Below are 13650 nucleotides of genomic sequence, written 5' to 3'. Positions count from 1 at the left end.
ACCATCTTCATAGCCTTCCTTTGGACAATCTCTCATAGTTTTATGTCCTTCCTATGTTGGAGCACCCAAAAGGCACCCAGTGCTCCAGGTGAAGCTGCACAGCACAGAGCAGAGTGGGACAACGCCTTCCCTCACCCAGTAGCAGTGCTGGCCTTGATGCAACACAAGGCTCTGTTGGCCTTTTTGGCTCCAGGGTGCACTGCTGGCTCAGATTCAACTTGCCACCAACCAGAACCCACTGATCCCTTTCCTGGGACTGCTTTCCATCCTCTCATCCCTCAGTCTCTACACTGATGGAGGGTTGACCCACCCCGGTGCAGAATCCAGCACTTGTTCTTCTTCATGCAGATGGCAATCACCCTCAAATTTGCCAAGATTTTGAGGCAATACCTCTCCACACTCAAGGGGGTCAACACTCCTCTCAGTTCAGCATCATCCACAAATTTACTTAACATAGCTTCCAGACCTTTATTGGAGTAATAAATAAAATCACTAGAGAAAACTTGTTTGAAAATGGAGCCCTGCAGAATCCCACTAGTGACAACTATCAGGCCATAGCAACATGGCCCAACACAGCCATGTCTCCATTGTCATGGGACATCAGGGACACCACGGGACACCTGCCATGGCTTTATGATGTCATGAGCAAGCTCATGAGCTGGGAACAGAGAGCCAGACAGCTCCCTGCTAACCCTGATAAATACAGGAACCCTGACAACAGAACACCAGTCAGTAACTGACTTGTGGCCATCTTCTGGCACAAGCAGCAGCTTACATAGAGATTCTTCTCCTGCCACAGTGGCTGTAGGAAGATGGATCCTCCTCCACCAAAGAAGCTTAGGCTTCAGGGGGGCAGCAGCAAACCTGAGCCAATGCATGTTGATCCTCCTAAAGGTGACGTTGAGCCCATGGACGTGGATCTGCCTCCAGAGAAAGAACCAATGCAGGTGGATCCATCTCCATCCAGGCAAGGCAAGCAATATGACGTCATGCTTGCCAACAGAAGTCGCCACATCCATTGGCAGTGCTCCAGGGGCTCTTGATTTCCATCTCGGTGTTGAAATGTCATCATTTGCCAGAGAGCCCCAGCACCAGTTGCTGCTCCTTCTCCTTTCCTTCCCCGTTCCCCATCCTCATCCTTACCCAAGCCCTCTCACCTCTTCTTCCCCAAGCTCTGAGCAAAAGGGAAGGACTTAAATTGGGACTGGTGTCCTCTGAGCTGCTGTGTTGGGGACAACAGGAGGAACCCAGAGGATGGCCCTAAACTCCCTGTGGCCTCCAGGTGGAGGAAGAAAGCAGGACTGGGACTGGTGTCCTCTGAGCTGCTCTGTGGACAGCCCCAAGCTCCATGCAGTCTCCAGGCAGTGTCAGAGAAGCTACAGACACAGCCGTTCCTTTGGAGAAGCAGAGGACTTTGGTTTGGACAGCAAGAATGGCTGAAATTCAGCATGAAGGTCCATTCCTGTTGCTCCATTAGGCCTTGTTTTTTCCCAAGACAGAACAATAAACAGCTCAAAAGGACAATACAGTTTCAACAGAATTGTCCTGTGAAATAGGGACATTATTATTATTGAATAATAATAGAAAAGGTAAAGCCAGTAAGTGCCTCCTCTTTTCTGGTACTTTATGCTCTGCCCTGGGACTCCTGTGTCCCCTCCCGCTCTCCCCAGTGCAGAAGAGCTTTGCCCCATGGGGTGAGGGCCAGTGCGGGTATTAGGGCTGGGGAGGGGCTCAGGCACACAATGACCTGGATTCCTGTTTATTTAGCTCTAGCTGTCACCATCCCTATTACTTGCAGGGGAGTTGGACTGGATGACCTTTAATTGTCCCTTCCTACTCAAACAATTTCTATGATTTATTTGGCTGACATGCGAGGACCAGTTACTAAAAGACACAATATCCAACAGCACTCTTGGAAAATCTCTCACTAGCCTGCATGGAATTTGTTTGATCACTTCTCCCATCCTGCAAATCAACTCTGTCGGCAAGAGAGGCAAAACCTCACATGGGACAAATCTTCCCTCCCCATCATATCCCCTTCTCGAAAGTCAGGGGTGCTCTTCACACTTAAGTCTTTTGGGAGCAAACAGCATGACTAAAAACTGAAAAGTAAGTTAGCTGAAAATTACCTGATCTAAGTTCTTGAAAAAGGCTATGTGAAAGCATCAGCCTCACATCTTGATTATTCCCTTGTATATCTTTAAATAAGAATTAAGACAAAAAAACAACATAGAAGCAGAACAAAGCACAAACATAACAGCACTATGCTATTCAGTTAAGCCTGCGATTAAGCAGCAAAATCTGGGTGCAAGCATGCCTCGCTGTATGCTTTGAATACTATCCTAGGTGGCCCATGAACATTAAATGCAATTGTGTACAGGTACTATATTCACACCAGTGTTTTTGCTACAAAGCCCTTTGTCGTAAGAAATTAGGCCACGTAGCAATAAAGGAAACATTCTTTTGTCCCCAAACAATCCCAGCAGAATGATTTTGAAACGTTAGCAGAAGCTGACTTTATTGCACATCAAATGAGCGAGTGGATTTGGGGCTCCATACAGCTCTAATCCAAGCCACAAAAACTATATATATATATATAAGTTGCACTGCATACTCACCAGGCTGCGGGGGAAAAGGCAGCCTACTACAGATAGCCAAGTCTGTCCCACTGCAGAGCAATTCCTGGCCATGTGAATGGGAGGGGATGGCCCTTATACTTCTGTATTTAAACCAGCACAAAAAAAAAAAAGTCATATGCTCTTTTTTTAATATATGTAATTTTTAAACTTGCCAGCCCCAAACTCACTGATAGTACTATCATTCCTAACTTGCAGCATTGAAAGGGCTGAAAGATGTGCATGAAGATCACAGCACCTGTCTCAGATGAAGTACAATTGTTAAGATATATGCTACAGCCTTGGTAGAGCACGTAGCTGGAAGACCAGATGAGCTGGCCTAACTTGGTAAGCTGACTGCTTCTATCACACCAGAAAGGCATTTGCAAATATCACTACAAAGATACAGGGCTGAGTAAAGCAAGTGAATACACTCAAAAAGGGAGACACCACCATCTCATACAAGGAGGTCTTTCCTAAGGGGAACTCCCCCGTGAAACTCTTATGGAAGAAGAAATTGGCACTGCCTCAGCATCTCTGCTAGAAGAGTTCCTGCAGGCACAGAGTGTGCTAATCCTCCTGAGAAGTGGTGAAAGGCAGTTCAAATGCAAAGGCCCTCAAAAGGCCCAGGGGGAGTGAAAGAAAAAGGAGCATGTGTACCAAGGAAACCAGATGACATTCTCAGGTATCTTCTAATATAGCATCAACCAAGACATCACCAAGAGAAAAATTCATTACAGTAGTCCCAGCACTACTCCTCACCCAGACCACACTGGCACGTATTTGAGCAAAGACCCTAATCCCAACACCAGCCTGTGTGTCCAAGTGTTCCAGCATACGTGGGTTGCTTCCAGAATGATCAGCCTCACAGCCAATGGCAGCTTTTCCTCTCCTCCTCCTCTATCCACTTCAGGAAAAGGATCTATAGAAATGTACTCTCAGAAAGGGATTTCCAGAGGTGCCGGTCATTACAGTTCCACAGAGCAGACTGCACGCCATGCTACACTCCAGCCAAGGCTGTACCCTAGAAAAGTCAGCAGGGACACTTCTCCTTGGAAAAGCAATTTGCGCTTGATCATCACTGGTGAAAATGCATAACTAATGGTGGTAGCTATGTTGAAAAATAGCATTTTGTAGCTGAGAAATCGCTCCATCAAGTAGCGTACTTTTGTTCCCTGTATCTGTTGTAGTTCCCATGGAAACAAATAAGAGGCATTACTTTCAGAGCATCCTATGAAGATAATCGCCTTGGGCTGTAATATAGCACTTTTTATCCACTTGCACAAAAAAAAGACTCATTCAACCTTTTTAAGACCGCTTATGATTTAATAATTCTGTAAGCCATAATTGGAGAGTTCCTCTTTTTATAGACTTTGTTATTATCCCTGAGCAGCTCTTGTTTAGTTTAAACTGTTTTATTATTTTCAACAGACTAACAAAAACCACAACATGCTATGAAATAGAAATGCACAGAATAATAATGGTAATTTGTTATAGCAAATAATGCTTAATGGAAATCCTCAGAGCATCCCACACCTCATAAAACCCTCGTAGTTTTTCCAGAAGGCTCACATGCAGATTTATGAGTTAATCTAGCATACAAGAATGGATTAAGACTCTTGCGATCTTCTTTTCCTTTTAGATTTGTGTGATGTATATGACAAACTTTATGTAAACTAATTCACGATTTTAGCGTGAAGTCTCATAATCACCAGGGATGCATCTACAGCATGCCAGGAAAATGAGCAGCTGTACTCCAGAAACAGAGCAGCTGCATCAGTGGCAACAATGGCTGAAGTTCTGTGTGGAAACAGCTCAAAGATTAAGAAAAACCTGCAGCAGTAAAAAAAGAACATCAGTTCCATTTGCAGCAGCGTTCACAGGACAGCCAGCACAAGTACAGCAGAATTCCCTGGCACAGCAGTACTTTGTGCTGGTAAACTTTCATAGCACAGTACAATGCCTTGGAATTCAATAGGCAATAAGCCTTGAATGTCTTCTTTACCCAATTTTCTATAAAGGGATGGGTGGGAAGATAGAGGCCATATCAATTCCCAAGTAAGATCAGTTTCCTTAGAGCAAAGCCACCACTTACAAGAGGATTGGGTAAATGCTGGCATTCAAAGCAGGTTATTGCTTTCTAGCAGGGTTAGAAAAAGAGAACAGGAATCACAAATAGACTGAGAAGCAACAGCACCTTGGCAGTGGCAAATATGTTAAGCAAAAATTCCTAGTGCTACGCTAGAAAGCGTGGTTTGGCAGTCATTCCTACGCTAAGAATACTGAATATACCATTCACCTGGCTTTACATTCATCTCCACAAACAGCCAAGGAAAAAGCCAGACTGGCAATTTACAGCCTGACAAGATGTCGTTTTAATCAAGATTTTGAACAAATAAGAGTTTGTCTTAAAAGCTGTCCTTAACCATCATATCTGCGATGGCACTACACAGAAAGAAATGAACACCTCACAAAACTCTTCACCACGCCACACCAGATAGTGCGATACGCATAGCAGTTTGCGATGCTGTGCACATCCACGCTGTTTTACAGAAGTATAGCAAGAGAATAACATGCATTCCAGGGTTTGATGGTGCTGGGGATGGATAACTTGGATGTTTTAACACCAGCAGTCCCCTTTCCAAGTGCCGTGGAGATAAAAGACAAGGTATGCCGGAACAAAGTTAGGACAGACGGACATCAAGAAGAGAAAAATGGCACTAGTGGAAACCTAGTCTGAAAGTACAAGCACATTTCAAATGGGATGCAGAAGTTTTTCTGTCAGACTTGAAGCAAGTTTGGTAATCTTTCACCTCGAGCTGCAGACCTTAGGAGATGCCACTTGAATTTATACTGAGCTGAACATAAAACCAAGTTTAGCGTATGAAAACAGAGCAACACTCTTTTCTTTTAACTCTGAGAGACAACAAACGAGGAAGCCCAGGAAAGCAGTCAGAAACACAGCAAGCAAATGCTGAGAAGTGCCCTCAGCTAACCAGCAACAGCCAGAGCTCTTCATTTTTGTGGACTCTAAACAGCACTGACAGCGATGCTCCTGTGAGGGAGAAGGCAGGTCCAGAGCTGAGCCTTTTAGGTAAAAGGAGATAAAAGAAAATTAAGAGTGACACCGGTGCAAAAGGAAGAGGACACTGGATGAGAAAAATCACCAGGAATCGGTTGGTGTTATACAGACAAAACAGCAACGACAAAAGCAGCCAACACAGATGTGACTGAATTCACCTCGGCCACATCTTTGCGCAGAGCCTGCCCGGGCCTTTGTGGGAATGCTCCCCCCCAGAATAAAAACCTTTTCAACTCAAGAGAGAAACAAGCTTTGCTACAAGTTTTAGCCACCAGAGAAGATTTTGCAACCAGACAGGAGTCAAACATGGTTCACGCACAGTTCCCACAGCCCCCCATGCACATGAGGGCAGATCCTCACTTTGGGCCTGACCACCTGAGCAGAGTGCAGGCACCCATAAATGGCTGTATAGGGCTTCCCGCCACCAGGCCACAGGCTCCTGCAGCTCCCAGCCTTCCCACCGCCCTGCAGGCTTTGAGGCCCTGCCTAAGCACTGGGCTTCATCAGCAGCCACCTGGCCTCCTCCCATGGAGTCCAAGCAACTTGGAGGGGCACAGCCTGCTCCCACAACCAACAGAAAAAAAAACATTGGACACGCTGCTACATTCCCTGTTTGGTTCCAGCTCACTCCTTCTATTTCTAAACAGTAATTACACTCAATGTGGTGGGCAGAAAAAAAGAAATCTTCTCTAAATCAGCCTCATATGAGCAACTCCAGAGCTGGAAAAAAGACAAGCTTTGAGGCACACACACACACACCCTCCCCCATATCTAAAATGGCAGCCACGTGGTCCAGCCTTGGTCAGAATCAAGGCATACACATCAAGAGATGTACCCATATACTGCAACTACAATGCAACTTATCTAATACAAGCAATGCTACTTCTCAGTAACCTCACCTCTCTTGCAGCTTTAGCCCACTGTGGCTACACCAGTGCTGTATTGATTTCATGGCACGCATCACAGCATCAGTGTATGAATGACTGCCATAGCGAGGATAGAAATGCTAGAGCAAGGTGTGTAGTAGAAATACTGATGTAATCTTAAGCATTGTGATATTGCCTTAATATAGATACACAGAGGGAAGAAAATACTTGCAGGGTGCACATTTAACCTGACACATTATAACTTGCTATGTTACCCTGTGATGTCAAAACATAATAAACCGTTAAGGAAGAACAAATAAGATTTAGAATCTTTTCTTCTTCCCCTGGTTGTTTTTTCTAAGCTGCCTGTCCTTGAAACTCATGCCACTGATACAGCTGAAAAAACAGAAGGATCAGCTGTATGCAACTAGATAGATCAGAAGGTTGGCAGTGACTTATTGAATTAATTCTCTTTTTGGCTCCATATTTACATCTAACCGAAGCTCACAATCACTTCAGGGTTTGATCTAAAGCCATTGGTAGTCTCATATTAGGCTCACAGTGCCTGCACCATGCGAACTGTAGCTGAAGGTTCCCATTTATTCACACTACCCAAGCTACCACCGACCAGCAGCCTCTGCGGGCAGAGCTGGTGGGTCATCCATTCTGCTGTCAGCAAGCGAGCATGGGACGGTTCTTCTTTTTCCATTTTTACTGTCAGAGCACTAGTGAGATAGCTCTACATTCCAACTGTATGCCTATGTCTTTTCCAGTGGGACAATTCAGTTCCTCTCAGTGACTTATCTCTCCCAGCTCCTCCTCCCAAATACAAACAGCCCAAGCAGCAGCTGGAAGAAGTGCTCTCACCCACTGATGGATCCAAGCTCGTTTCCAGTGAAGCATGACATCTATCTATCTCCTTCAAGGAAGATCAGATATCTCCTGCAGTCCTCCAGCCAGCTTCATCTTCCTGAGTCTCTGCAACAGCTACATGGCCATAACTAACCAATATCTTCTCTGTCAGCCTTCTGCCTCCAATGAGCTGTTATTCATGGTCTTGTGGCACCTGCCTCACTGATACCTGCCTTCTGCTGTGTCGGAAGCAGTACCCTCCCCCCTCCTCCCCCCCAATCAAAGAAACCAGGTGGGCTTCTACTTCTCCTGGGCCTTTGCTCAGACACCTGGGGAACTAGGGGGCCGATGTGATCAAGAGTCTTTAAATTTTGGCATTTGGGTTTAAAAGAAAAAGATAAATATTTGTTCTTGTCATCACCTTCTACAACACACCTTGAGGCAAAGTCTGCTGTGTTGCAGACTACGTCAAACCACCGCTTAGATTTCATCACAGAAACACCCATCTAAACAGAGATTATAAAAACAAGAAGAGGGAGGAGAGGTGGTACTGTGGATTTCACCTTCTGCTTCAACAGCTGAGAAATATTTTGCAAAACTACCAGAACCAAGAAATAACGTAAGTGCTAGAGAAGGGAAAATGTCTCACCAAACTTCTGTTAGTGGAGACAAGGTACAAGACAGAAAACACTCAGTTTCAATATAAAATCCTGAGTGAATTATAGAGCTGGCAGTTCTTCTTAGCCTCCCTCCCCCCCTTCAGCTTATCATTTTACATGGAAGGCACCAAGAAATAGAATATCTCAAGTGCAAAAAGTGACCTTCTTTAAAAATAAGTATATTGAATTACTTCTTGGAGAAGAAAACAGCTGCAGGTAAACATCTCTGAGTGAAAACACTGGAGAGGAAAGCATGAAGTAAGCTTTTCTGAGGACTAAGCAAAACCACATCATCTCCTTTGCAGATGCTAGACCTGTCACACAACAAGTACACAAACACAGCAGGAATCCCTCTGAACCAACCATTTTCAACACCTTTTTCCTTTACTGAAGTCAGAAGAAGAGCTGAGAGAAAACAGCCCTGGAGAATCCCACTAGTGTCGAGGGCAACTATCGGGCCATAGCAACATAGCCCAACGCAGCCATGTTTCTGTTGTCATGGGACATCCTGAGGGTCACACCTGTCATGGCTTTATGATGTCAGGAAACAGCTTCCTGCCAACCCTGACAAACACAGGGACCCTGACAACAGAACACCAGTCAGTAACTGACTTGTGACCATCTTCTGGCACAAGCAGCAGCTTACATACAGCTCTTTCTGGCCACGGTGGAGGAGCATGGGTCCTCCTCCACCAAAGAAGCTTAGGCTTTAGGGGGGCAGCAGCAAACCTGAGCCAATGCATGTTGATCCTCCTGAAGGCGATGTCGAGCCCATGGACGTGGATCTGCCTCCAGAGGAAGAACCAATGGAGGTGGATCCATCTTCATCCAGGCAAGACAAGCACTATAACTTCATGCTTGCCAACAGAAGTCGCCACATCCATTGGCAGTGCTCCAGGGGCTCTTGATTTCCATCTCGGTGTTAAAATGTCATCATTTGCCAGAGAGCCCCAGCACCGGTTGCTGCTCCTTCTCCTTTCCTTCCCCGTTCCCCATCCTCATCCTTACCCAAGCCCTCTCACCTCTTCTTCCCCAAGCTCTGAGCAAAAGGGAAGGACTTAAATTGGGACTGGTGTCCTCTGAGCTGCTGTGTTGGGGACAACAGGAGGAACCCAGGGGATGGCCCTAAACTCCCTGTGGCCTCCAGGTGGAGGAAGAAAGCAAAGTGGGAGGAAGAGTGTCCTCTGAGCTGCTCTGTGGACAGCCCCAAGCTCCATGCAGTCTCCAGGCAGTGTCAGAGAAGCTACAGACACAGCTGTTCCTTTGGAGAAGCAGAGGACTTTGGTTTGGACAGCAAGAATGGCTGAAATTCAGCATGAAGGTCCATTCCTGTTGCTCCATTAGAATTTTTTTTTATGACAGAACAATAAACAGCTCAAAAGGACAATACAGTTTCAACGGAATTGTTCTTTGAAATAGGGACATTATTATTATTATTACTGAATAATAATAGAAAAAGTGAAGCCAGTAAATGCCTCTCCATTTCTGGTACTTTAGAGTCTGCCCTGGGACTCCTGTGTCCCCTCCCGCTCTCCCCAGTGCAGAAGAGCTTTGCCCCATGGGGTGAGGCGCAGTGCGGGTATTAGGGCTGGGGAGGGGCTCAGGCACACAGCAACCTGGAGTAGGCTGCAGGCACTGCCTGTGCTGAGCGCTGGGCACTGAGGGGGGATGGAAGGCAGCGAGGGTGTCCCCTCCTCTCACTGTAGGGTGGCACTGAGAGGGAAAGGCCTCAGCAGCTCCTGGCACCTGGTGGTTGGTACAGGGGGCAGTGGTTGGCCAGAATAAAGATGTCAACAAACAGCAGCCAGAGACACCCAGGCAGAGTTTCAGCTGCAAATACACTGCAGCCACGTGAATCCACCAGCCTGGGGGCCAGCCTGCCCAGAAGGAATGGAGGCAGCAGCGTAAGCAACATTCCCACCCATACACCTGTAGATGTGCACAATGGCAAAACAGCAAAAACACTGTCTATCGTATCAGCTCCTTTGCAGATGCTAGACCTGTCACCCAACAGGTACCCAAGCACAGCAGGGATGTCTCCAAGCCAACCAGTTTCAACGCTTCTTTACTGAAGTCGGAAGAAAAGGTGAGAGGAGTTCAAAGACGCAAAGTAAACAATATTTAATTCAACAGTTCCCATGCAGGCTTTTTCTCCCTCTGATGTTAACCCACATGCAGACAAAAAGAAAACGTGGCGGATCTGTGAATATTTTTAAGTTGTGCTGAGCAATTCAAGTACCACAGGCCACTCGTATTTTCCTCTCATCATTCATTCTGACAGACCCGGTGCAAATAGTGTCAAATAGTTGAGCTCTTTTCACTGTTTGGCTCCAGAGCATTAATCTGCTAGAATTAGGACTGTCATTTAGGATTTCCAATAAGTGAAGGATGCTGAACCACCGTTACAAGATTTCAGCAGTGTTTAGTCAAGACTTTTTTTTTTTGACAGAGCAGTGATGAATTATTTTAATTGAGATCATTTCAAGAATATGTAGCATATATGAAAGATATGCTCCATTAAATGACAAGTCCAGGGGGCAACATGAGTCCTTCCACTTTCGCAGCTGCAAAGGACAGAAAAGAGATGGAGACAAATATCTGTGTACTGAGGATCAGGCGAGTCCTCCAGGTGAAAACGACCACAGAAAGGTGCAAAGAATCGTGCCGCTATTCATTTCCATTTTGTTAAAAGACCATTCCTGTTGAGCATTTAACAACCAGTGGGGTAGAGTCTTTCTCCTCCTGCAGGAGAACAGAGCCAAACCAGCAAGGTGGTGCCGGGCAGGACACCAGAGCAGGCAGCATGCAGCTCAGCATCATCTGGCAGAACACCCTCACTGCATCCTGCTTGGGAGCGCTGGGTATGGAGGATCCGCTCCACTCAGATCTTAACATCTGCCTCTGGCACCCTACCGAGAGGTAGGGAGTGAGCAGAATGAGGAAAGCAGAGGGCTGGAAGGGTATCTGGGACACTGGAAATAGCCTTCCCCTGCAGCCAGGGAAGATAAATGATCCCTTCCTTATTCCAAATGCAGTGCCAACCAGTGAACAAATGACTGTGCCTTTGACCCTAGGCTTTGGCTGTACGGTTATTATATGCACTTGAAAATGAAGTCTTGCTCTGAAAGTCTACCTCACTGGTTTCCAAAAAGGAGTAGATGGGACAGTGCTTCATCCTTTTTTCCCCCTTTTCCTCCTCTTCCTTCAAATAGCAAAGGGTAAACCAGTCCCGTCAAGATATATAAATATGATCTAAAGCATTCAGTTTCCATTCTATTATTAAAGTTTAAGACTCTCTGCTAATTAACATAACTTAACCTCAACTTTGCAACCCGATCTACACAGCCGAGTCCAGCACCGCAGCCGCATGGCGATGTGTGGAGGTTCGCCCACCTCTTGAATTACCCACAGATGTGCTGTGGGTGTAATGGATCCCCCGGAGGGCTCCCCAGCCATGCAACAGTGTGGCTGAGCACCTAACGGAGGGGGCAGTCCGTGTGCACTGAGCTGGCTCTGCCCGGGGCTGCCTCCCACCCCTTCCTTCTCTCCAGAAACCTGCTTAGAACTGCCTCAAGAGCACATACAGTCCGTCCTGAACAACTCCGCCCGTGGGCATCTGCACTATTCAGTTTTGCTTATGGGGGATGTTCCACCCAGCCACGGTTCCCAAATAGCTGGTACCGATTGCTCTCAGCTCTGAGCCTGCCTTTACAAGGATGCTGAAGTCCCCCAACCCGTTCTTGCCTTAAAGAAAGGCGCTATTTTCCGAGAGTTTGTGAGATGTTATTTATAAATACGAGGTATTGGAACGGACGGTTACTCAGCAGGTCCGTACCACCTCCTCCTCCCGACACACTTAGTGCTGCCTACAGAGTTTGCTCCTTACGACCGCCTTAGGTTCGCAATGCACAGAGTCTGACTGCCGATCACCGGGACCCCCGTGCTCGGCATCCCCCGCCGCATCAGCTCTTCTGCACGGCTCCCCGCAAGCACTCAAACATTTTTCAATACTAAAACGCAGTAAACATTCACCATCATTTGTGTTACGTCAGAACACGGCAAACAGAGGACAAGCTAACGCCAAAGCTGACGAAGCGACTGACTGGTGACCGCGCCGATCTGCTGCTACACGTTCTCCTCTGAGAGGAGGAGGAGGAGAGGCTCTCTTTCTTCGTCCTGGGATTAGCGAAGGAACCGTCAGTTCTTCGCTGCTCCCCGACCTCTCTTTCCCTCCCCGTAGAGCCGGGACTCCGCTCGGGGACCGCGCGGGGGACGCGGAGAGCGGCCACGCAGGGGGCTGCCACGGCTCCGCTTCGGAACCGCACAACTTCCCGGCACGCTCACCCGACCGCGGAGCGAAGGACCGGGAATAAAGCAGAGAGCTGAGCGGGAGGAAGAACTTCGGAGAAAGTCGCTCTGTGCACCGCTCGCTCGGACCCCGAGCGCTCGGTATCCCCCCGGCCGCCCGCAGACACCTGTTCGCGCACCGCCGGGGCCGGGCTGCAGCCGTCGGGAGCCGCGGCGTCATCGCCCGGCCCCGGGCACTTACTTGAAGGTGAGGACGCAGAGGGGCCGGTAGGACTTGTGGCTGGTGTTCTCCGCCATCCGCTTCCCCCAGAAGTCGTTGGTGAAAGCGGCGGCCACGGGGGCGGCCGCCCGCACGTCGGGGTTGTTGACGATGGCCCAGACGTCGTCGTGCACGAACTCTCCCCGCAGCGAGTTGCCGTAGCACAGCGCGCACAGCCCCGCCAGCACCGCCGCCGCCGCCGCCGCCGCCGCCCCGCCGCACCGCCCCGGCGGCGGCACCGAGGGGCGCGGGGCCGGCGGCGGCGCAGCTCGGTCCCGGCTGCGGTTTCCCAGCGCCGAGCCCGTCACCATGGCGCGGGACCGGGCGCGGGGAGCCGCGCTGCGAGCCCCGGCTCCGCCGCCCGCATGCTGCGGGGCGGGCAGCGGCACCGGCGGCGCCGGCGGCGGCCACTCGCGCTCTGCCGGGGCGCAGCCTGCCCGGCTGCAAATAAACAGCGGCCGCCTCCCCGCGCCATCCCTCCTCCTCTCCTCTCCTCCTCCTCCTCCTCCTCCTCCTCCTCCTCCTCCTCCCTACCCCCCCCCCCCCCCCCCCCGCACGCATGCTCCTTGCCGCGCTGTCACCTCCGCCCGCCGCGGGGGGGTTCGGCCCGGGCGGGGCGCGGAGCTCCGGGCGGAGCGGTGCGGTGCGGCGGTGGCATCGGTCCCATCGGTCCCATCGTTCCCTGGGCCGCGCTCAGCCGAAGAGCCCACCCGGTTGCCGCAGCCACGCTGTGCCGAGCAGCCCCTGCGGGACGGGAGGCGTTGCGGTGCCACGGGAGTTGTTTTCGCTGCCCTGATCAGCTGCACCTCTTCCAAAATTTCCATCAAAGCGTCACTGTGGTGGCTGCGCTGTAGGAGTCCATCCCACCCAACCCTACCCTCTCATAACTCCCGTTCACTCACGAAAAGAACGAGTGCTGCTTGGCAAAAAGCTTGGATTAAGTGAGGTGAATGGACGTGAGGAAAGGTTGAGGGAACTGGGCTTGTTTAGCTTGGAGAAGAAAAAGCTC

General features: G+C 49.0%; 1 protein-coding gene across 1 annotated transcript in view; it reads right to left on the bottom strand.

The window, feature by feature from the left end:
• TMTC1 (transmembrane and tetratricopeptide repeat containing 1) overlaps positions 1-13061 on the bottom strand; it is a 152010-nt gene extending 138949 nt beyond the window's left edge. Inside the window, exon 1 of the mRNA XM_015287026.4 lies at positions 12624-13061. Coding sequence (XP_015142512.2) covers positions 12624-12952 — 329 coding nt within the window. The 5' untranslated portion in view covers positions 12953-13061. The remainder of the gene's footprint in view (positions 1-12623) is intronic.
• Positions 13062-13650: the final 589 nt, after the last annotated feature.

The sequence above is a fragment of the Gallus gallus genome, chromosome 1 (assembly GCF_016699485.2).
Source record: "Gallus gallus isolate bGalGal1 chromosome 1, bGalGal1.mat.broiler.GRCg7b, whole genome shotgun sequence".
In the NCBI taxonomy this organism is placed as follows: Eukaryota; Metazoa; Chordata; class Aves; order Galliformes; family Phasianidae; genus Gallus; species Gallus gallus.
This window is presented reverse-complemented; position numbering and strand designations above follow the sequence as displayed.